Raw genomic sequence first — 26,250 nt, forward strand, 5'->3', positions numbered from 1 at the left:
ATCTGAGGCCCCCAGACTCGGGCACCTTGTGTTCTATTCCAGCAAGGAAACAGAACGACTGTAAGCCGATGCTCAAGGCTGCTTTGTTAAAGTATTTTGACTCTCTGGAAGATCAGCACTGAAACTGGGAAATAGCTGAGCAGTGCTGCTTGATCCCCTCTTTCCCAGTGATCTCACACAGAGCTGTCCAGGGCCATGAGAGTGGAGAAGCTGTGGCAGAACCATCACTCTCGCTGACTGCATTTCGTAAGCAGGAAACATTGCTTGCCTTTCAGAGCATGGGCAGAACACATGCACCCCTCCACAGTTTGGAAAGGTAGAAAAGTGTAGGATTTTCAAATGTCGCTTTATACTATAAATACTTTGCCTATGTGCTTTTAAAAATTCCGAAGTAGTTTGATATTCCAAATACTAATGGTTCCATAAGCAGGGAGTTAATTAAGCATTTTAGTCCTCTCTTCCTCTTTTTCAGTTCCCTGCTGTTGAATAAAGGATGAGCACATCAACCTTTCTTTCAGCATGGTATTCAGCAGTTACTTTCTTCTACGTGGACACTGATTCACACAAAGCATATAGGAACTTAATACCTTGGATAGAAAAACTTCCTGTTGAAATATTCTGGTTCTGACTGGTGGATTCAGAAGTTACTAAAGAAAGAGTTACACATACACACAGGGGCACATTCCAACTGCACTTGTGTAACAGCCTCTCTACAGGCTGTAAAGGAGCAGGAAAAGACATACACTGAAGTATTTCTCTATTTATTTTCATTTTTCAATCAAGACAAATGTAAAGCACTACCAAACTTGGATAGATTTATATTCCCTTCATGCTACAGCTAGATGAAAACAGGACAGTCATTTAACCAAACACAGACTTGTAAAGTGCTTCACCTGCCTTCACCTAGAAATTTTTATAACACACAGGTTTCTAGTAAAGAGCAAGAACAATCATAGTTAATATTAAATCATTTCTTCTTGAACTTTGTAGCATTTTATTACTGAGGTTATAGGTAGTAATCACATTTTATTAGGGCATTCACTGATTCTGAAAGTTATGTGCATTCACTTCTAAAACCACATTGGCTGTTACATGCTGCTTTTTGACAGCAACCTTGCACAGGAGGCTTCCCACTGTTAGCAGCAACCCATATGGAGAGTCCAAATCCTTCCCTACCTATATAATGATATGGAAACCATGCACGCATTCAGGAGTAAAAAATAGTCTCTGGAGTGCACTTGTCTTATAAAACTTTGATTTGGGGTGATTCGCACCACTATAGCATAAGAAAATGGAGTAACAACTCAAACTGTATGTCTGCAATGACTTGTGAGTGATCTCCTAACTGCATTTGAAAGAAAGTTCAACCATTCCTTGAACCCATGTGCTTCAGGCTGAACAGTTCAGACAGATGTTTAATCACTTCATATTCACTAGGAAATGGCTATTCAATGGCCGTAGAATTTAAAAGTGGCACTATGAGATGAATGCTTCATGTTATTCCGTATTTGCATTCCCTCTTAGAAGCATAAGTAAAAATAATTCAGCTGAATCCAGCACAGTTTTATCACATAAATTTCAATTATTGTGGTTTTTTTAAATCATTAGATACCCTTTTAAATTTTTAGTAGCAGAAAAGCCCAAAGCTACAGTGGCAAGTTGGTGTAAATGAACGGAAATGAAAAAGGATTCTCCAGCTTCTGAGCAAAGGAGGTAAACTGGGTAAAAGGTGAGCGCATTGTTTAACTGAATCTGCAGCAATAATTATAAGGAAAATATTTAACTTAAAGCAACACAAAAAACCCATGACCCTGAAATTTTTAACAGGTAATTCATCAAGAGTCAGGCTGAAAATACCTCTTCAGAAGAAAAATTGGAATAAATCTGCAGTTGTTGGTTACAGTGCGAAATATTGTGAAACACTTTCCTAAAAGAAGGACACAGTGTGGTTTTGATAAGATTAAGGCGAATTTCAGCAAAGCATACACATTATTCTTCATTTTACTGTTTGACAATTTCAGTGTTGTTCTTCAGAGAAAACAAAAGTTTATAATGATTAACATTCTGTGCTGTGGGAAGCATACACTCTACAACAATACTACTCTTGTGTCACACTAGCCTTCCTCATCTATAACATCAGCACAAATAGTTTTTCAGATGAGTAAGCAGCATTTCTGAGATAAGTTCTCCCTTTAAATATAATTGATAGGGTGTGATTTCAGTGTCAATAGAGGCCTTAGCAAGGCTTACAAACTCCCACTGAATCCCATATCAAAAGCCAGGGCCCAGCTGAGGGGAGGCCAGGGATTAGCAGGCAGATCACTCCCATTCCTATCTTTTTCTTCTGCCATGAGATAGTGTGTCACCACAGTGCTCAGGGTTAGACCTTTCCTCTTCAAATTGAGAATCCATTTCCTTTGCTCCTGGAAATACCCTATGTGGCTTGCATTATATTGGCAAGATAAATTATGCAAAATAATAGATGCATCTAAGTGTATTCTCATGCATGCCTGTTTTGCAATACTTGTTAGTGGAAAACTCAGAAAAAGAATTCTTTAAAGTCACCTTGTAATTGCAGCTGATGGTGTAGGATTTCAGACATGCCACCAGAGAATTCTGTTTTCAAACCTGTATTCAGACACTTGACAGAATCATGTTCACTGTGCAGATGAAAAATACCACACCTGTATGTTGTCAACCACCATTTTCTGCTTCTCTAACAGTACTTACTCCTCTGCCCCAGCAGCATCATTTGCAGTCACACAAACCCTCTAAGTCTGCATCTCATCATCCTCACCTTTAAGGTTTTATTCAATATCCAGCTCCCCTTTGTCTTCTCCCACCACCTTCTCTCTTCCTTTAAAGCAGTCTCCTAAGCACTCCCTTTGCTTCCCTTGTCACTTAAGAGCAGTTTTACATGTGTGATGTTTTACTCATTTCAGACTTGTATTATTATTCCTCTTTAATGCCATCTGCCTGCTGGAAATGATCTCCCACTTCTTTTGAGACACACACCATTCGTTACCTTCTTCCACATCTTTCTTTAAAAGCCATTTCTTCAGCAACAATTTCCAGTTATGCTGTCCCCACTGTTGTATCTTCATCTGAATGCCACTTGCCAGAGAGGGCCTAAATTTAACCATCTGGGCACAGTATTCACTCACACTTTTGCTTGAGGCTCGATAGCTATCAAATGGGCATCTCATTTGACAACTTGCTTAGGTTGCCCAGGTTACACTGTCCAGTGTCAGTGTTCTGTTATGGCAGGAGCAGACGCAGATTTGGGGAATGTTCTTGCAGCAGGCAGGTGCTGGCCACATAATGCTTAACTTTAATTTTTAAGCATTTGTAGTAGTTAGGACAACAGGAGCTTTTTTCTTGTTGGTGTTAAAACATTGATAATTCACTTAAAGATCCCCACAAACTGAAAAAACCCTCGGAATTTAGCCAACAGTAAAAGCTTGTGAGCTTGTTTCAATTCATTGTATACCACAATTGAAAATGTTGTTGATTATGTCTAGTCCCAGACTGGAATTAAATATCTTGGTGACAGAATTTTACCTTTTCTCCTGCTTACACTGATAATGCCAAAGCAGCCTTCTCTGGCTTTGGAGACAGAAGACTGAAGTCAAATTTTCCTGTGGAAGACCTTCCTCTTCAGAACCAAACTTGAGTATCTTTGCCTTCAGGATCAGTTTTAGGCACATTCAGTTTAAGGCACATAATTGTTTAGTTCAGAGGCTGATTTTCTCATTTTGACAGACACATGTTCTGCAACCTATTTATCGACATGCCACAGAGACACAAAGGTGTTTGTGGTCTGGCTGCACTTACACACGTCATAAACTTTACCAGCTCGTTCTAACATAAGAAGTGATGCATTACTGGTTTTGTTCAATGTGATCTAAATGCTTTTCCTCATACACCTACCTTTCAGAAGTAGGCTGGAACTGGTCATTTGTCCTAAGTTTTAGTAATACAGAATCCTCATTAAAGTTATGTTTCTTTCTTCCTAGTGCAAACTGGGAGGCATCAGCTGCCCCACCAACTTTCTAAAAATGGCAAAAGCAGCTGGATCTAATAGTTTTCTGCAGGCAACACAGTGTTTGGGATGTGTATAGAGCTGGTTATGCTATCTATTTTATGGGCTTTCACTGGTTAAATTACAGTAAATACAGAGGAGTAGAATTCGTGAACCACTAGCAGATGTTTACTGTGCCAGTTTTGTGAGTATTGTAAAATAGCAGGAACAGACTATGTGCAAAACATTTTTTTCTGATTTTGCCATCTTGCACTGTTCCCACAGCACAGGCTCGGTAATGATAGGATAAAGCTTGGGAGGTAAGCTTTGATTGTGGACTAGCTCCTGTTGGGATCTTCAGAAAGCCAGACCTGTAAAGTGTGGTTTGTTTTCAAAAACCAGTGGCTGAGACAGCTGGCTTACACTGGAAATATATAGTCATTTATAGTACAGGCCAGTGCTTGACCTCTTATTCAGATATTAGTTGTTATGACATGGATGCCGAAGGTTTAAATTCTTGCAAAATTTGTTTTCTTTGGATGTAAGCTGTCACAGCTTTGTGTGAAATGGTAATTTGGATTGCATTATTATGGTAGCGTGATGTCTTTGATTTTTGTGATTTTTTTCAACTCCTTTTAGTTCAGAGGAGAAAATGATCAAAGAATAGTTTCATGTAAAAAGCATGAGTAACAGAATTTGTGCATTTCAAATATCTTTTTCAAAGAATTAATTTAAACCTGGCTCAAGTGTATCAATGTGGTGATTTACTGTCCTCTCTTGAGTCAACAAATCACTTGGTTGAAATAGTTTTGTATCAAATACATGTTGTGGGCAGGGGAAGAGATTTTTAATATCAAATCAGCCTTGTTCTGTGTCTGTGTGGGAAAACATGAATGGCTGCACACAGCCTCTTGTGCCTTTGAAAGGTGAAGGGAAGTTAAGACAAAAGGAAGAAGCAAAGATTTCAATGTTTCAGATGTTAAAAGTCTGAGCTATGTGGCAAGTGACTGGAAAGAGGGAGATAATAGCAAGTAACTTTCACAGGTGATATTACAAAAATCTATTAGCAAGAAATGTTACTCCCTTCTCTGCTACAGAACTAGAAAACAAGCCTGACAGAATAAAGTTCTAAAATTCATTAGGTTTTATCAAATATTTTATATTTATCAATATTTGATAGAACTTGAAAACATCTACTGCATTATCTAATTCAGCTTATGCAGGATTACTCCTTGTAGTGTGGTTTCCTGTGTATGACAAAATCTAGTTTTAAAGAAGTTGAAATGAGATTTATAGCATTTATAGCCATTTTAATCTGTTCAGCAATTGCTATCTATGCAGGTTCTTAGAGTCCTTTCAACTACATAGGTGCTATTACCACTCTGAACTGTAGCAAGGCTAATGTATGCACCTCTCAACTCTTTCAGGGCAAAGACACTGATTTTAAAAAGAAATAAGGAAGCTCAGTAAGAATAGGTTCAGAGGATATTGATGCTTACCATGACTTAATTTCATAGTCTACCTTCCACTAATTTGTGATTTTTTTTCCCTCCCATTTCCATGAAAATCTAATTATTTTTCAGTCTTTAAGTGAAGAAGACTGAATGCAATTCAGTTGCATTTAGAGTCAGTTTAGGGATAAATTTCATTGTCCTCTAAGACATAGGTCCCAAATAACTTCAGAAAATCTTAATGGAGGTTTCTGGTACTGGGTGCCCAGTATGTTCGTTCTGCTCCCAAATCCACTCAGGGATGTGTTTCACTGTTCACCACTGACTTGTGAATTGCCTTTCTTGCCCTACCAATAACACCCAAAGTTGCTCAGCTTCAGTTCATTAGGAAGTGTTCTCTTTTCATAGCACCACAGACATTTTTAGAGAGTTTCTTAACCTCTCTTCACATTTTCATTTGCAAGGGACCTGTCTCTGACTTGGGCCTGTAGAAGAAATAACCCTTCTGGAGATTCCTTATTATTCCAGAAGCTGAGGTTCCAAGATGGGGAATAGGAGAAAGTTTGCATAACTATGCCATAGTTATGCTTTCCTAGAATCTAATCAGGAGTAAATATTCTATACATTTTACGGATAAAGGCCACAGCAGTGTTCTGTTTATTCAACTGCAAACAGCAATTTTGGGCATGAATAATTCTAGACAGCATTTCTGTTCTCTTGATGTCAGCCAGCTGTGGGAAGGAGGACTGCCTCCCTAGTGTGATGTCAGACTTACTCTCGGAGTGATGTCACCAATGTTTGTGTTTCCTTTACAGGTTGATGACCAAATGAAGTTGCTTCAGAACTGCTGGAGCGAACTCTTAATTCTAGATCACATTTACCGGCAAGTGGTACATGGGAAAGAAGGGTCCATCCTTCTGGTTACTGGCCAACAAGTGAGTATATGGTCTGAGAGAAATAGTCGTGTCTTGTTTTTATAAAAATTTTCAAAATACCAGGAGTTTTACTAGGTCAGAAGCACTCCTGTGTTCTCAGAGATCCTCTGCAAGTACTGTAGGTAAAATAACTTGTGCACTCTATTTCTAGTCTGCTGATTACAGATAAACCTAAAAAAGCAAATATAATCATAAACACTTTGCTTTTCAAATACTTCAGTAATTGAAAAACAGCAGATGAGAAGTTTTTCTCACGTAGTATTTCCTTGGGGCTAAAGCGGTTTCTGACAACAGCACTCCCAAACCTGATGGTTTAGGTTTAAGCAAGTATAGTTTTTCTTCCTTTCAGAATTGTGATTTACTGAAAAGAAACACTGTCTGGGACAGAAATCTAGAGAATCTGCTAATTACTACCTCAGAAATACCTCGCTTTTAGAGACATATGCACACATGTGAGAAACTCGGCAGCTGAGACATCTAATCGCAGGAAAATTATTCTGTCCATAGGCTATAAAAGCAGGTACTGTCTCAGGGTGTGCACCCTGCAGTTTCTGCACAGCTATCCAGGGGTAATTTTTTCATGTGTCAGATACATGGATCTCCCAAAATGCAAGAGCTATAGTAAATACTATAGTAGTAAATACTAGGATAACTGTGAGAAAACACAAAATAGAAAGTTTTGTCTCCATTATGCTTTCCAAAGCACAACAATCTTGACAGTAAAACAAGGAACTTTGTTCCTAAGATTGTTATTCTGCTTTTAACAGAAAAAAAAAAAAAAGAAAAGAAAAAAAAAGAGTGAGAGTATCAAAGAAAAGCAAAGAGTGTCTGTACATTATGTTTCTGACTTGAAGTGAAAACAAATGATGGCTCTTTGGCATTTAAGTAGCTGCAAACTGCCTCAATTTATACACACATGGGAAAGAGCTCCTCTTCCTGTGATACACCATTTGTGTCTGCATGTTGTGGAATCTGCTTACAGCTCTACCTATAATTTTAAAGCTGCAGCCATTTCTTAACACTAAAAACAAATGTTTGTAAGAATAAGAAGGATTCTGATTTTTCTGTTTTCTAAGATGTCTACAGTAGAAGGGAGAAATGATTGACCTGTTCAAGAAAGGAACTGGGAAAACTCAAATTCTAGCTATGGAACTGGCACCTGCACTTCATGGAAAGTCACTAACCTATCTCAGATATCATTGTACTCCCTAATTATATTAGCAAAAGTTAGTTTAGTTGCATTACTCTTGAATTATATTGATACCATTAAGAAAACAACTGATTCCCTTTCCATTTCATGCTCTGCAAGACAGACAATTTTACTGGAAATTATTGCATTTACCACACAGGATGCTTGTTTATAAAGCTATAAGTATATTGACAGGTTTCTGTTCCTGAGAGAACTGCTAAATTAGTGTCTCCTTTGTTATGTGATTAGCACTGTTTTAAGGGTTCTGAGTGCCTAAGTCCCACTGAAATCATTAGAGGCATCTAACTACCCTTAAATTCTAGCCATTGTCCCCATTTTCCTACAGTAATAATTTTTACCTCATTAACCACTTTTATCTTTTCTTGAAAATAAAAACCCCAGTTGTACATGATCTCAAGGCAAAGCAGAGCGTTTCTTCACTGCTGGACAACAGGTAGCAGGATGCTTATTAAATGTGCTGCTTGCAAATCAGCAGCTGGCCTGGGAAGCTGTGCATTTCCAGGCAGTCTCCAACTAGGTTAAAACCTGGCTATATTGCCAGCATTTAAATGACTGCATTCATTTTTTATTATGCTTGTAAACTAGTTTTAATACATCCTTTAAATTCAATTTCCCTTTCCCATGCCAAAATTTGTCATTTTGAAGTTGGTGCAAGCACCCCCAGAGTCTCCCATCACTTTCTTTACTTGCCTCTTTGCACTTAGGCTGAGAGCAGGAGTAATATCACTACAACAGCAACAAGAACTCTACAGTCAGTCCTTTTTCCCATTTCACAATTCCTAACAGCTGCAGAACATACTCCCATGGATGTATCACAGATTCTCTTTGAGAAACAGGGAGGCACTAGACCTGAATTACAGAGTCTCTGGCTGCTGTTTCTGAAATCTCCCTATAACGCCCATTTTGTCCCAGTTTCACTCAGCTCTGGCCCCACTGGATCCTCAGTGAGAAGCCAGATTGCTTCCAGGAGCAGGTGCCTGCCCCCTCTGGGCTGTGCATGGCACACGTTTCACACAAATGCTGCTGCTGGTAGTCCAGGTGTTGCAGCACTGCCAGTGCTGTGCCACTACATGACTTGTATGCAATTTCTGCATCAAAAGTATTTACTTTAAACCAGCATCTTTTCAGATTATTTTCATGGGTAAAAATCATTCCTTGAAGAAATCCTTTTATTTAGATGGACAAGGCTGAGTGAGCTAAGCAGAAATTTTAAAATATCTAGAATTGCCAGAGCTACACATCTTAAAATCACAGGATAATCCAAGCTGGAAGGAATTCTAAGGATTCACCAGTCCAATCCCCTGCTCAAACCAGGTTTCTCAGGGCTTTGTCCTGTTGGGCTTTGAGAACATCCAAGGATGGAAACTGCAAAACATCTGTGTGCAGCCAGTACCACTGCCTATCTCCATGGGTAGAAAGTTTTTACGCAGTTCTCCTGTGAAATCTTTTTTTTTTTTCCAGCTTACACCCAGTGCTCATCACTCTCCTCCTTCCTCCCTGAGCCCTCATGCAATGCACAGAGCCCAGGAGATCTTGTTAGGAAAGACTGAAGCAAAGGTGGCACTGAGAACCTCAGCCTGGTCTGTGCTTGCTGCCACAAAATCACCATCTGAATCCAGCTGCAATCCCACATTTTCCTGGTTTATCTCAGACTAGCAATTCAACATCCCTTGCAAGTTTCAACTACAGCTGAACCCTTTTTTAACATTATCACTCCATGGCAGTGGACATGGACATGGATGGTATTTCTGCATTACCTATCCTGAGCCATTCCTGGCTTCAGCTGCTGTGCACAGCTTTTGCACATCCCTTCTCAGTAGTGAGTTACTTTTATAGACAAGTTGATCCAATATCTCTTTTCCTAAGTGTCAAAATGGACCATCATTGACTCAGACTGCTGCGCTCATCTGTTCAAATGTATTTATGATAGGACAATTACAACTGTGTCTGTATCCTCTGTAAAATAATTCTGGGAAGCCTCACTTCTAGACCTGGGCATTATGAGTCTTTGCTAGTGCATCATTCCTGCATGCTTTCTGATTACTGTCCTGATCCTTTCAGTTCCCACAGAAGAGACAGGGGAAAACCATGCCACCATTTCATAAAAATTAGTTGATTAAGGTGTGGAAAGCACTCTGACACTTCTGATGAAAAGTGCTGTAGATGTTTTTATTTCTGCTACCAACAAAGCACTATGAGCAAAATTACAGTCAATCATCTGGCTTTCAAAGATAATAACTTTAAACTGAGGACCTGAGCTAGATTGCCAACTTTATTACCTGAGAGATCAAGCTTATTGTCACAAGTTAGCAAATTTAAGACCTGAGAAGCCTTACTCCTCGCTTTCCTTAATATATCCCTCCATAAAAGCTACTCATAAACACAGTCCTTTTTACAATCACCATCAAGGTGGAAGCTGTAAAGGGGGAACTTACCATCACTTAATTAGAACATACCTTCTCTCTCCACTTAGACTGCACAGCCTCTGTTCCTCAGACACAAAAGCCAAAATTTATCCAGGTCCCCAGGGCAGTACCACTGTCAGTTCTGTACTAAGTATCTAAAATGGGCTAGTAGTTAGAAGAACACTTATTTTCAAACACACTGGCTCAAAACCCATTACTTTAGGGCACTCCTATCACATTTCCATATCTGCATTTCTCTCAAGCCACTGGCTTATGGGGTATTACTCAGTGTCAATCCACTGTTCCCACGTTGATGGGGAAAAAGTGCAGTCAGCAACAAACTAGTAAGCTTTGGCCCTTGTACAAAAAGAGACTGTGTTTTATTTTATTTTGTTATTTATTTGGGGTTTCATAAATTAAGCTCTTTTGTGAATATGTGTTTCAAGAAAGCACTTCTTTCAGATCATTACAATTCCTCAGCAGTTCCTCAGAAGCTAGTTCCTCCCTGTGCTACACACTTCATTTTCTGCACTAAGTACTGCCCCTCAGCAGTAGCAATTACCATTTCAAAAGGAAATAAAGTAGCACAAGTGCATTTTACAACTCTCAAAATTTCATAATAGAAAACAGCTAAGGAGTGATTTGCAATGTGGTGGTTAATTGTAAATCATTGCAAATATGCTCTCCACATGCTGAGTTTTGTAGGCTTGCCATGCAGCATGTAATTTTAACAGACCATTCCTAAATATAGAATTTTAATTCTGCCAACCTGACCACTTTCCTCTTGTATCTTCTACACAAGCAATACACTGCCACCACACATAAGGTAGATGCTAAAACTCTGCACAGAATATTGTTGCCTGTGCATTTTCCTGCAACAGTCAAAGCACATACAACATGTGACTTGTAGCCTCATCTGCTCCTTTTGTTCATGCTTACACTCTACTCATTGTTGCCAAATATTCCCTCTGCTGAGCTTGGCCAAAGCCTTTCCAACTAAAAAGGCCATCCAAAAATGTGTCTAAATCACAGATTTTTTTTTTAGATTCTTGAAACTATTGATTTAGTTGAAGTCATCACAAAAGTGTATGTTTACACCTGGACTTGTATTCTAAAGCACAGCACCAGAGAAAGAGCATGAGCTCTTGATGGTGTTGTCAAGAAAGATCACCCTTGCAGAAGTATCACTGGAGTACAAAAGTACAAGAGTGTTAGAGGAGTGACCGCAAAGGACATCCACAAGTCATAGGTATAGAAAGCTCATGGATATCTAGTGGAAACCTATTACTTCTTATGTTTCTGGAAATTAGTAAGTATCTTTTTCCCATTAGATTTGTGTTGTAGTCAGTGAGGCTTCATAATTGTAGTAGGCACAAAAGGGGTATTGGCATTTGAGGGCCAAATCTAGAAGCCCTTACATCAGCAAATAAACAAAGGAATTGATTCAAGGTGGATACAAATGAGGTCAAGCAATCATTATTTCACTAGTCAGTATAGTATTTGCTTCTTTGTACAGTTCCTTACTCTAGTGGTTTTGGTTTCTGCCTAAAGGAAAGTAGTAAAGTTGTGGTAGTAGTTGAAAGGACCTCATGCCTTATGAAGATATGAAGATATTATGCTGGCTGGTCCTTGGGGATGAACTAGATGTGCTCAGTTCAGCAGGTAAAACACATCAAAATTCAGTTATAACCATGAAGTGCCCTGAATTCAGGTTTGTCCAAATATTTGTTATATATTTTGAGCCTTTGAACTAGCTACAGACATACTTGTGAACAACCTGATCCCAATTCACATGTGCTTTGCTGTGTTGCCATGAAACCATCATAACACTATGCTTTTAAGTCTAAAATCCTATTTCCAGTTAAAGTTCATGGAGACAGCACCTGACATGAATCCTTCCATACCAGAACTCTTCCATTTCCCACACCTAACAGCTAACTCTGTTGTCTTCATGGGAAACACATTTCTTTTGTGTTTTGTACACATGGCTCCCATAAAGAAAACAAGTTATTTGCCTGGAGTCTGGCAGAAGTTCTTCATGCCTGTTAGTCTCCAAACCAGTCCTATGCTAGTGAACTAATCTGTCAGAATAAACTCATGTAAAATCCCATAGCTGATTTTAAGCTTGCCCAGAATGAAAGACAAGATGTTCAGAAACTCAGTTTGAAGAAAACACCACATGAGTCTGTCTCAACTGCTTGTTGGAAGAGTGATAGTGATGGGATCCAAGGTGAGCACATCCAGTCTTGACTACTCATTGGTGGGAAAGGATTTAAAACAGTAGGGCAAAAATTTGTGTACAATAAGAGGGTCTTAAGGGGGAATGAATTTACATGGTTCAAAGCTCCTGAGGAAGCAGTTGAGTTAGCACAGCCTTGTGAGATGTTACCCAGACATTCACAAATTTTTTTCCAGTGATTCTTTGCCTTCTGATGAACTTTACTGTATATCAAACTCGGCAGCGATTTCATATAATCTCATCCTGATATAAAAAACCTCACAAAAGTATATTATAATACTTTGGTAAAGAAATGGATTCTATTGTACTCTGCAGTACTTTGGAGTGTTACTATTTGCATATTATAGTTAATTATCAAGCACCGTAACATCATCCTAGGGGAAAGGGCCACTGGCAACTTAATTCATTATCTTCTATTATTGTGTCTCACATTAAAATGACAAGCATCTTATGCTGCATAAGTCAACACAATTTTAATTAATATATCCAAACCCGATAACCAACAGATACAAGCATATCTGTCGGTTTTGTCCATTCTGAAACCTCCTAAATTTTTCTATGTAGGCACCTCCTCAAAATGTTTTCCATGTTCATTTGCTCAGAAATGTAACAGAAATGTTGTTTCTTAATGGAATAATTACATGAAAAGCTCAAAATTATAATAACCATTAATAACCACTGCAGTTTCCTCTGAAATCTGTATCTAGGAAACAGTGGAAAGATTGCAATAGTAAAAGGGCTTCTTTGCTATATACTGAACGCATGCTTCTGAGATGAGACTCATCCACCCACTGAGCATCTACTTGAGCAGGGTCAGGGCTCAGAGACCCAGGGCAGGTTAGTGTGGGCCAGCCCAGGCTTTCAGTGCTGTTTGTAGCTGAGGAGAGGGCACCAGAGGAGCAGCCCCCAGCAGCCAGAGGTGCTGGCCAGGGTTGCACCCCGTAGAGCAGGTGGAGCAGTATGCTCCCTTTGCTGCACCTGGGCACCCACTGCCTCTGCCTTCGGACCCCAAACTCACAGTAGTCTAATTTACTAAATCCAGTACGAAATCAATCTTTTATTAACTTGAACTGCCTTAGTCTGCTAGATTATACTGAATAGAGCCCCAGCAGGAGCCTTATTCCTTACTTGTTCAGGTCCTGTCTGGATGAAAGGAATGGCATACAGGGATAGTCAGTACCTGACAATGCCATCAACAAGTAAAATCACTCTAATCATATTCTGAAGATTATTTCAAGCTTGCTGAAGCATTGAAAGGGATGGTGAAGTTCCACATAATATTTCCCCATGATACCATAGTCATATTCTAGAAATCAAGCACTCCTTAATTTTAGAAGAAAAAGAAACTTAATTCCACCATTAAGTGTTACACTGTTTCGTGAGCATACAGAAGAGTTAATACCAGAAGCCACCACCTGATTCCACCAGAAAAGTTACTATCTGAGCCCAGTAAAACCAGGAACTTGTCTTCAAAAATCTTTAATTACCATGAAACACATTTGTAAAACAAAAAACCACAGGTGCTCCCTTTATTTTTGGCCTTCAGCCATAGCATTTATTTAGACCAGGGTACAGAAGGAATTCACACTTCTGTTTGTGCAGCCATAACTTCAGCCCATTGTTTTACTTCCAAATTAGGTTTATGTGGAAGCTTTGACAAAGCTGCTGTTTTCAAAAATGCCAGACAACATCCTCAACATCAAAATCAATGTGAAATGTAGTAGTATTAATTGGGATGCAAGAACATTTGCATCAATATACAATATTAAATAAAATGTACAATATAAAGTAAATGCTAAGACTATGCAATTAAGCATTCTGCACAAAATCCAAGCTGGTTTAATCTTTCTCTTTTAAAAGTGCTTTTAATCATGAATTGGAAGGTAAAAGAATTAATACACACTTCAGCATCAATTTCTGCATAAAGGACCAAGCAGGCAGAACAGTGTAGTCTTTAATGTGACCACTTTTTCAGAATAGACATTAACTGAGGCTTTTTCATGCACAGTTGCTTTTGTATAAACTGATTGACACCTTTGGGGGTCGTCTTTCCACTGACTCATAATTTTGCTCACTCTTGAAAAAAGCCTTCTGCACACCTACTATTCTCTAGTTAAAGCTGAAAATTCAACTCATCATATTTACACAATTAAAAAAAAAAATCCATTCTGCGTTGTTTTTAATTGCAAATCCTACTCAAGGGACCAATTCTCCTGCTTAGGAGGCAGCCCTGTGCCTTCTACTAGAGAACCAACTGCAGTCAATTATGGTAATGAAATGTCAATAAATATAAAAATTTAATACAGCCTGTTCCTGGTGAGTGGCAGATGAGGACTTGCCTCCCAGACAAATTTGCTGGTGCTGCAAATATTAAATGCACCTGAAAGAGGAGCAGGTTGCCTGAGAGCTCTCCAGTAGAGGGATGCTGGGAGATCCAGGCATCTACTGGGTTTTTCCATTATGGCATAATCGCTGCACAAAGGCCACTGATATTCTTGACATTCAGACATCTTAACTTCTTATTATGAAGTGAGTAGCATATTTTCCCCACAAACTAGAAGCTCAGTAAGGGATTTTGAGCTTCCCCCCCCGGCTTAACAATTACAAAAGGGAAATTAAGTAGAAAATAAATTGATCTTTGAGAAAAATTATTTGAGGTATGTTGCTTCATTTATTCTTTTTATTTATATACGTATATATACATAAAGAAATATGCATAAATGCATCTATAGAAAGAGTAATAAATAAGAGAGGAACTAGAAAGTAGTTTTTGAAAGATGGATAGGCTGGGGTTTCCAAAGATCAGATCGTAGTTTAGCCACAGATTTCTTTGGCTCTGAGTAAGCAATTTAATGTCACTACTTCAAGCTTCCCCAGGTGTAAAAGAGCAATAAAACCTACCTCACAGGATACTTCAGCATAATCCATAATCCATGCTCCAACACTGCAAAGTGTTGTTATTCTTAACCTCCATTCAAAAAATGTAATCTCATTTTTCTTGTGCAGTTGCCTCCAGTCAGTTGATAGGAAGCAATAAGACTACATATAAATGAAATCACTTATTAAAAGCCAGTAATTTATTGATTATATTAAGGTCATTACCATGAAAAGTTAATTTTAGTTTCTTTTAGTCATCTTTCTATCTTTCCTTACTGAAATCTTGAGAGGTTAAAAGTATTTTTTTTTGCTGCTGTTTATACTTGAGCAAAATCAATTCAATAGTTTTCAAATAAAATAATTTTTAAAAAAATTAAACTACATGTTCCTTAACAATTTTTTTAAAGAAACAGATTTTAAGGGATCAGAGAGTAGAAAAACAAAATTTTGCAGTATTGATTTGTTTCCTGTTGTGACACCTCTCCATTCTTTAACTACTTTTTATAGGAAACCTTTAGGTCTCAGCCAGTTGGCCAGGAGTGGTTCTCTGGGGAGCAAGCAGCACACTCACCAGGCCATTTCCATGGGACAGTGGCACTTGAAGGGGACATTGAGCACTCTGATGAAAAGTGGGCTGAGCATTGAAGCTGAAGCTGCTGCTCAGGTCACCCCAGTTCTGATAGAGCAGTTACACCCTGCTCCACACCAAACCATTGCCCTGCCCTGGAGCCTGCTCACCCTTCCCTTCACCTTCCCATCACAGCATTCCCACAGGCTGTACCCTTCCCCACTGGTCACTATCCTGTGACAAAGTGACACCTTCAGAGTGGCAGGGGCCAGGGCAGTCTCCTGCATGGAAACATCCCCGCAACAGGAGTGGCATCAGCCAGAACAGTTTCAGCATGCCGGGCTTGGGGAGGTGCCCAAGATTCAAGAATCACCCGAGGATGAGTCAGCAATGACAGACTTTAAGTATCCTGTGCTTGTGAATATTCCCTTTTTTAATAAGTGTATTAAGTCAAGCTTTCTGTTGGATCTCTGTATACAAGGAAAGCTCCAGGCAGGTCAGCCTGCCCTGAGAACCAGAGGCAGCATGACCAGCAGAGCCCAGAGCAGCACCACTTGTCCCCCTAGCCCAAGGAAGGAGCTCTGTGCACTGCAGTCACTGCTGGGGACAATGCAAGGGCACCTGGGCTGTCACACACCTGCCACCCTCCTTCCCCTGCAGGACAGCATTTATCAGAACAAGTGAGTTCAAATCAACTCCAATAAATACAGGGGTTTTGTGTAGCTGAGGAGAGCAGCAACCACCCACACAATACCTCTGTTTCCTGTGGGAATACACCGACATTTCTGGGCCTGAATAGATGTTTCTGGCCAAGTTCTGGACACAGGACTGTTTCCCATTAATATTGTTGTGTCCCTCTGAAGCAATACAGCCAGGGTAGGCACAAAGCTCACCGCGTCAGTCATTCTTCGCAGGATCATATGATTACAGTGAGAACAGGAGACACCAAATGAACAAAACAAATTTAGATGTGGACAACTACCAGGGTTATAAGCAGCTCTCATATTTAAAGCTTCTAAAAAAGCTAATACAGACAAACCAGCACTCACAGTGATGTCATGTACCATTAAGATGTATGGTTTAATGTTATTTCCAATATATACCATTGGGTTAAAATTGGTTTATATATAAAATCATCTTGACTTGATAATATCATTAAATTAAGAGTGATTTCTATATCCAGGAGTATCCTGGTTGTATATTATTGCTTGAAATATCCTAAAGTGTGGGCATGACAACAAGACAGGAATACAATTCTCTTTTACAGGTGGATTATTCCGTAATAGTATCCCAAGCTGGAGCCACCCTCAATAATCTTATGAGCCATGCACAAGAACTGGTAGCAAAGCTTCGTTCGCTGCAGTTTGACCTACGAGAATTTGTCTGTCTCAAATTCCTGGTGCTGTTTAGTTTAGGTAGGTACCCTCTAATCTTCATACTTTTTGTTTTTTCTAAAAACATTGAAAATATTTTGCTTTTCTTCAATTTTTCATGAAACACATAATTTTGAAATATGTTTAATGGAGTTCACAGTAATCTGAGGATAATTTTTTAATTATCAGGTGCAGGAAAATTATGTATAAGTATTAAAAGTGTGTTTCCATGGAAATGATTCTTAAAACACATGGAATTTAATGAAGAATTATAAACCTTCTGTATTTTGGTATGTGAATACTGAATTTTCCAGTATAAGGATAAAATTCTATTAGACATCCTAGAGAACAATGGAAAATACAGATTGCCATGTTCTTCTATGATATTGAATACAGTTTTGTAAAGCACATGGAGTGAGGATATGGTTGAAATTTCCCTCTTATTCAAAGGCGTCTGTGGTAAGTATAAACAATCTTCTTTACATATGATGGCTGTCACACTGTAACCCATAAATCAGGAATGTATCTCATAGTTTTTTAAAAGTAAAAAGAACTCCTAAAGTGCAAATTAATTATAATAGCTTTAAGACAGAGCTGGGTATGAAATAACCTTTAAAGGGAAGATTGTTTTGTACTAGTGGAGAGGACAGAATGGGAAAGATACCTATGCAAGACAAATTAGTTAAACCAGTCCTGTCCAATAAATCAGTTGAGAAAAATCACTGGTGCCAAGAATAAAAAAGATCTTAGGGAGATGGATTCCTATTGACTTCATGGGGAGAGATTTTTCTGCCTGTCCTCTGTTTCAGGTTTGCACTTTGTTGTAAAGCTGGTCTAGATGAACTTTGCCCAAGTGAATTTTTTTTTCTGGCAGACAGCTGAAAGGAGAGACCTAAAAACATAAATAAGGTCAACCCAGCCATATCTCCATAGCAAAACCTCCTCTTTTACTGAAAAGGTGTTTTTGTCTGCAAAGAGAGTGACTGGGGAAGCCAAGGACACTATGAAAGATATCAGCAGTGGTGACATTTAGTAATGCTTTCCTTTCATTTTCAGTTTAAACAAAATCTGTAAAGGTATAAAATTCTAAAAATAAATTATTGTAATACAATTGCAAGTAGACTAAAAGAGACACTTTTGATCACTGCAGATCTCAATTACAGTCTTAAATATATCCTTCCTAGGGATTGTAACCTCCTAGGTTACAGAATTTGAACCTGTATGAGAAAATTTTAGGTAAAGCTCCCTTTAAATGCAGGGAACATAAAAGACCAATATTTCAGAGGTACAGGGGACAGAACATGCAGAAGATAGAAAATAATTCTTTTACAAATTAGAATGAAATAAGAATGATGCTAACAGAACGGATCATTCTGAGGTATGTCCATTTTGAATCCTAGGAAGAGATGATGGATTTCCTTGGTAACTATGAGCATTTTGTATTCAGGGCTTCATTGCTTGAATATCTTAGATTCAGAGAAGCAAAAGCAAACCATCTGTTGCAGAAATTATGTTTTATGAATTAATCTGATGGATAACAAGAATTCACATTTCCTAATTCCTAATAAGTAGGTTTTTCAGTCATTATACAGTGGCACAAATAAAGCCTGTAGCTTTCTTCTGATAAAATATTTAGAGAATTCATGTCAGTTCAGAAACATTTTAAATTAGCTGAATAAATGAAGTGCATTTGAAAAACTCTCACATTTAGGTGGTTTTTTTATTTAATGATTTTCATCAGCTGTTCTGGTACTTTGCACTGATTTAGGAATCATTCTCACACCTCTAGCTCTTCTGATTCTGCCAGGTACTGTGCTCAGCTTCTGAAGTACTTGGCAGGACTAACTTGCAGACTTGTAGCAAGCCAGATTACCCAGTTTTTCTCTCATTTATGCTACTATAAAATGAGCTAGTTTTGCTGCTAATAGGAACCTTGTAATCACATAACTTGCACGTAAAAGTTATGAAGCAAAGACAGCTCCGACACCTTTAAAATCAATTAGTTCATTATTTAACGTACTGCAGAATTCCACTTACTAATAGTCAGAGCTCTGACTCTGCAAAGAGTAAAAGGTAAAGATGTTACCACTTGACGCACAGGACAGAGGCAAATATTTAACAAGAATGATAACAAGATTGAAATGAAAAACACAGATACACTTTCCATCTAAGCACTTAAGTTTGTGCCCAAAAGAACAAATGAATCATGTAGCTGAAATTAATAAGACACCTCACAGCCTAAGAGCAAGCCATGTTTAGAAGACGTTGAAGTGTCTAACAATGCTGGTAGGCATTCAGCAGGGCTGTCAGAACTAGCTAAGCATCCAATTCTACATAAATAACTGGGAGTAATTATTGTACCTAAGTATCTAGGTGCATTTAGCACATATCTGTATCTCTTAGGCATCTCTACAGAAAACTGGTCCTAATGCCAATAATGTACCACTTAATAAAAAGGAAATTTCAAAAACCTCAGCTGTTGACAACCTGGCCCTGTAATGTTTAATGGAATAAAAAGTGTTGCAAGACATAGCCTTTTTACATTTCTGAGGATGTTCATAGAAGTGTTAACCAAGCCAACAAAACCTTTTACTATTGTTCTTTAGTCTAGTGCTTGATTGAAAAAGAAATGTCTACTACAAAGCCTCTCAAAGGCAGTATGAAATTAATAATCCACAGAATTAATTTATTGAGAAGAAGTTGGTTTTTTTTTAATAACTGTATATATATGAGACTGCCTTGTAAAGCTGCTTGTTATTCATGGCTGTACCATCCTGTCTGTCTCTCCACAAGACAGCAATTTCCTTTAGGGCAAAGAATTTGGTCTCTGCCTTTTTTCTTAACATTTCAGAAGTGATTATCTTAGTAAAGTACCAGTAAAACCATGTTCAAAACCCAAAGCACTTAGAATAATTTTTCAAAATAGAATTAAACTATATCAGTTTTGCTTGCTAGATTTTAAATGAAAAAGGTAATTGTTATCTACTCATGAGGAGGTCCAAAGGATTTATACAGGAAAATCCTTTTGATTTTTGGCAGCACTAAAGAAGATGCTGCTGAGGTTTAGCCAGATGCATATTAAATGTAGCTGTTGTGGCTGGCAGTGCACAACTCCTCCTGCAGTCAGACTGCATGGCCCCACCTTGGTGAGTGGGACCCCATGCGCAGGAGCTCAGGTCCTTTTACCAGGGCCACCTGCTCTGGCTGGGACCCTCTGACCAATACTGCCAACTACATAATGGTACAGTTGATTCAGCTATTATTCAGTAAGCCAGAAGAGTTTGGTAAATAGCCTCTTTAGTGTGATATCACTTTAGTTTGGTGCTATCAAATATTTAAATATGTAGAGCTACATAATTTTTTAATTCCCTCTCTCAGTTGCAAAAAGCAAATGGCTTTACATATAAGTAGTTCTTACCTTTGTACATAAAAGTCTTCAATTGCAGTTCCCCTTGCCAACCCTTCTTTGACTGATGTTTACATTATATCTGCAAACCCCAAGCTTACCTGTTTTCTGGGGCATCGTTTCTGTGATTTCACATATAGAGATATTCTCCCCTTAATTCCACCTTAGGGAGTGAAGATAATCCATATGTCAAACCACAATTTAACTCAGGTATGTCAGCCAATTTTTTTTTCCAGTCTAAACACAGGTGAATAAAAAAAAAAAAAGAGCAGTTCAAGAGATATGCAAGTATGGATTTCTCCACTTCTTTCTTGCATTTGACAGGTTTCCTCCAATGAAGCAGAACCAATATGATACGGTTACGATAGGATATGATAATGCAGCAACTGTAGTCACACCATTGATGGAAAGTTAGTGGCCAGGCACAAATTGCAAAAATGGGAAAGAATAAAGAAATCTTTGACTGACTTGAGTGTTAAACCTACTTTTAACACTACTCAATGAGCTCATGTCCAACACATGGAATGCGAACATTTGAGAAAGGTGCTGATGACACTGTTCTGCAATCATTTATCAGATTTACCACCAAATACAATAAACATCTCTAACTTTCTGAAAGCTGGCTAAATTGAGGATAATGTGAATTCTTTACCCTAATCCCAGAGTAAAAATACAGCAAATTTTTCTATAGCATATAACCAGTACAGGCTGCAGTAGACATTATCAAAAAGTAGGCCAAAAACTAAATACAAATTATTTGTCTTTAATAACTGCTGGCTTGAATCAAGAAAAATTACAGATAGAAAAAGCAAATGTGTCAGTTTATCAAGCTCTTTGAATTTTCACTACCACATTTGACATTAGTTTGGAAATTCCTCTCTCCTTGTCATAAATCAGAATTAGAAATAAAACAAATAAACAAAAACAAACAAATCACCTCACATATGCTGTTGAATTGTCTAATCCTGGAGCTGAAATAGATTCATATGCTCCACTGGGAGATGCAATTTTGACCTCACTAAAGCCAAGAGAATTTTATTTTTTCACTGGAGTCAAAATCCACTTCTTATCACAAAACAAAATTCAAAAGAAATTTTCATCAATTAAATTTGATAAATGGCTAAATTTAAATGATGCTTGAAGAACCAAATGAGTGCCTCAAATGAGATATTTTCTGTCATCTTCCTTTCACCATCCAGTAGCTTTATGGACTGGTCATTTCACCTGAAATCAGCCTTTTTTTTCTCTTTAAAAAAAATTTCCCATTTGTCCTGCTAGTTTTTATTATGTGAACTCAGCAAGGATGATTTTTCAAACTCCCATCACAGCAGTTTGTAAAGTGAAATGCCAGTAGGAAAAAGTTAGACATCATTTGACCCATGTCCAGGCACTTTTCCAGCTGTGGAGCTAAATGCTGGACTAGGCAGCAGCTGAGTGGTACTGCTCCCTTATCACTGTCAGGACACAGAAAAATGTACTTCATCTGGGAAATGAAGGATTATCAATGCAACTGACAAATAATTGCAGAGTCTCTATTGATCTCACATCCCACGTAATGTGAGACAACAGGGTCCAGTAAAAATAATAAACATTTAATCGTAGTGGACATCAAACAATGGGCTCTTGCTTAAGCAGCAGAATAAAACCCTAGCAAAAAAGAACTTGGTTTTTAAACAAACCACAGTCTTACTTAAGCAGAAATTCATCTAGTTCTGCAACACTCCATTCTCATTTCTGTTAAAATGAGAGGAATACTAGCAAGTTAAGAGGGATATTAGGAAGGGAATCTTTCCTTGCTTTTAATCTCCATAAGGTGTCAGAACTGAGATGGGAGGAGGTATTTGAAGTCCTAGGCCCCACCATTTGCACATATGAAAAATAAATGTGCCTGTTAAGATCCTAATGCAGATGAAAAATGCTGAAGGGAAGCACATTCAAGGCAGATTCTGCCCCCAGCACTCACAAGACTCGAAGGTGTTCCATTCAAACATGCACTCAGGGAGCAGCAGCACAAAGCCTGCCTGTGCTCTGTTTCACCTGGTGCAGTAACTCACATCGACGCAGCTACACACCAATCTGAAAAAATAGCTATTGGACTTTTTAATGTACTTTATGTAACATCATTGTTCTAGTCATTGTTCTATTAGATTTACAGACCAGCAGAATCTCTGCCTCAGGGAGCTTGCAGTCTAAATACACAGAAAAGATTTTTTAAATGGAGCAGCAATGAGGCTGTCAATACTTCCACTTCCAAAACTTTTACTGAAGGTTTAATATCATACGTATCATACGTATGTAGACAGGAAAAGAAGAGTACAAGGATCAGCTGGAGGTAATATAACAGGGAATGTTGGCTAAATTTTGTACTAATTATGATAGCTAAAAGCACACAAACAAATATAATAGGAGAATGAAATGAAGGAATTAGTGAGGCAGGAGGTTTTATCAAACCAAAAGGAAAAGACGAAAGAAGACCAGAAAATTAGATAAGAATCAATTAATGCTGGATTATAGATAACTAAGTGTACTACAGATATAAAGATATAACGGAGCAAATTTTGCATGTAAATGTTGATTGCAGATAAAGATGAAGTAGGTTCTGAGAATTTGAAGTGGGAACTATTACATGACAGTCTTCCTTGGCAAGCCAGTGCAAGTCACTAATGGAGAACTTAACCAGACTTGTCATTACAAATAAGTTCACTCCTCACTCACAGAGACAAACAGTACTTAGGGTTTAATGCCTTCTTCAAAGTGATCATTCTTGCTGGTTTTACTTTTGGGAGTTTGTAAATACACAGCTATTTTTATAGGTCTTTTTATATGTGTGTTACTTATAATACACGTGTTTATTTGGGCTGTCATAACAGGTGGTTTTATTTTAACCATTGGAAGTTTTCTTAGATTCATCCATTCTGTTACCCAGGGGTGCCTGTACAATTGCACTTGGGAAACACCAGTAAACCAGCAGTCAAGGGGTTTTGGAGGGCACTCTGGCACAGCTTTCAGGCTCCCCCACATTACATCTGAATTTATAAACATACTTACTGTATACCTGTCCAATTCAGGCTGTCTCAACCCTAATGTCCAACCAGAGTATGCACTGGAGGCTAATACTAGCAAAGAAACACTTCCTAAACTTTATGTAATCATTTGGAATTCAGGAAGGATTGATTAGTATTCAAGATATGCAACTGCTCAATATTTATACTAGAGAGACTTGGCAGAAGCAAATAAAGGTACATAAAGCTGATGCTTGTCTTAATTAAGTGCAATATAATAGGTGTTGGGGATATTTTTCTTAGTGAAGAGAGCAGTTTAGCAGTGAACCAGGAATAACTCATTCTGAAGTTCAGAGTTTAAAACTAATCAATATGTATTTATAAAAAGGGAGGAACTAAATATAATTTATTATTAGCTGACAGCTAACTAATAGATAAAATCAAGATTAATTTAAGTACCTTTTTCCACATACCAATTTCTGACAAAAAAAAAATTGTTCCCTTGGAGTCTTGACTGGTTTTTGCAGCATTTCAAATAGACTTTTTGAAATGACTGTCTCATATGTGGAGTGCCTGGGAGTGAACCCAAAAATGGGGAATGAGACATTTAGCTAGGATGATCCTTTCACTGTGACAAACTGATCAACAGGAATATTTCCTAATTTTATGATGAGGAATCCTTAATGGCAGGTGACATTTTTAAATGCTCCTTTAGAGTACGCAATCTCCATGTGTGCTGATGAACAGGCGTCGACTGGCAGACAGCACAGGGATCACGGGCACAGTCCCAGCACACCCAGCCCAGGCTTCCCTCAGATGTCGCTACAAAAAGTTTTGAAAGGGAATGAAGAAGGTGGATAAATAGATCTGGCATATTAAGCATGAGAGGCAGAAAGGAGAAAGGGAAAAGGACTTGGTCTGGAAAGGTGGTGGGTGGAAAATGAAGATGGAATTCCAGGCAAGTGCAGAGCAGGAGGTGACCTTGTGACACTGAATGACTGATGACAGGTAAGGTAGGAACAGCCACAAGGCCTAGAAAGTGAATGTAGCAGGGAAAGGAAAGCTGCCAAGACAGGGAAGCAATGAGATAGGAAGGATAATTTGTCAGCACCATTTGCCACTGCCAAAGGGTGCTGTGGTCTCTGAGATGTTGTCTGCTGAAGCAACGTGGTATCTGTTAAAAATTTAATCAACTAAACACTCCCCTGTGCACATCCCATGGAAGTCAGTGAGAATACATTTGCAGGATTAGCTCAGTTCGGGATAAACTGCATTAGAAACACACAAATTTAAAGGTGAGGATCACTGTCTTTTGGAAGATCTCATCTCTGGATATAATGAAAGCTCTGCTTCTTTAAATCTTAAGTCAAGATGGTGCTTCTCCAAATTATTATACTAGAGCTCAGTCAAAAGTTACAGACTTGATGCCAAGCTGCTGGATGGAAACTTATGGCTTGCAGCGACCAGAAGATTGAAAGAAGTAACTTCATAGTCAAGAAGCTGAAATTTATCATGACTTCTAATTTCAGGTTTTACAGACACGTCTGCATTTGAAAAATTCAAATTTGATAATTTTTAATGTGAACAGTTACCAGTGATCTTACATAGTCTCCCACTGCTGCGTATTCCACGGTGCCTGGAAACCAGGGATCCCTTTTCTTACTAGGGATGATGAGGGCCAGCAGAACAGTTAAACAGCTAGTCTGCCCCTGGAACATTTAACTCCTCTATGGATCGCAGGCAAAACAGCCAGGCTACTCCATTCTGCCACTAGAAGAACTATTCCACTTTTCTACTTTAACCCTCTGGGAAAGTAAAGCAAATGAATATGGACAAAACCTCATTTCAGAATAACCTCATGAGGGACGCTCTCCTTTGATGGATGCAGCATTGCTCAGCAGAGAAATCAACCCTTTTGTCTATAATTCTGCTTCTCACTCCATTACTTTGAAGTCTCTAAAATAATATCTCAACTATGCAATCTCGTAAACAAAAGCAATAGTTATTTATCTCTGTAAATAGTGGAGAAATCCAGAGTATTAAAGATACTTTTTAGAGTAGAAGCAGATTGGAACACTGAAATCTCTACAGATTTTATAACAAACACCATTTAACAAGGAATCTGACTTAAAATATCTTTATTAAATTTTGAGACAATTTGATCATTTCCTTTATAATCATTTCGCATGAAAGTAGTTCCTTGCTGCATTTTCAGGGTCTAAAACTTTGCAAAAAAATTTGACAATTCATCTTTTGAGGAATTATTTTAGAAGTGTACTTAGCACACGCAGGAAAAAGTAGTGGTTTTTTTGTCCTGGTTTTTATTTCTTTATGGAAAAACAAAAATAAAGACATATTCATTTCACTTACCTGTCAAAACCCATAGCAAAGCCAAACAATTAATAATCAGTCCTTAAATTTCTTATAGGTGCTAAATGATATATAGAGTGATGACTTTGATAAACAATGTTTTGCTCTTGAGAACACTATTTCAATTAGCTGACAGGTTTTAGTCCATCCTCCTATTCAGATAGCAAGCAAGTGCAGGCAGTATGAAAGAAAGTAGGACAGTATCTGTCTTCCAGGTATCTGTCTTAATGAAATCTACAATCAATGGTATTGGGAAAAAAACACATAATAGAAAAAGAATAAAATACAAATGCTGGGGTTATGAGGAACAATTCAGCATTAAACCAATATTTGTTACCAAATAAAATTTTAATCATTCATCTCAGCCCTGCATGTAGGATAAAATTCTTCCAG

The 26,250-nt window shown here is 38.2% G+C and overlaps 1 protein-coding gene across 4 annotated transcripts in view; it reads left to right on the forward strand.

Annotated features, from left to right (window-relative positions):
- NR5A2 (nuclear receptor subfamily 5 group A member 2) overlaps window positions 1-26,250 on the forward strand; it is an 88,371-nt gene that overhangs the window by 43,862 nt on the left and 18,259 nt on the right. For all 4 annotated transcript variants that reach the window (XM_005520908.3, XM_014250881.2, XM_014250882.2 and 1 more), the window contains 2 exons: window positions 6,288-6,407; window positions 16,974-17,121. In XM_005520908.3, coding sequence (XP_005520965.1) covers window positions 6,288-6,407; window positions 16,974-17,121 — 268 coding nt within the window. The remainder of the gene's footprint in view (window positions 1-6,287; window positions 6,408-16,973; window positions 17,122-26,250) is intronic.

This window comes from Pseudopodoces humilis, chromosome 10 (assembly GCF_049639895.1).
Source record: "Pseudopodoces humilis isolate 2021_Gansu_Grassland_sample_001 chromosome 10, ASM4963989v1, whole genome shotgun sequence".
Taxonomy (NCBI): domain Eukaryota; kingdom Metazoa; phylum Chordata; class Aves; order Passeriformes; family Paridae; genus Pseudopodoces; species Pseudopodoces humilis.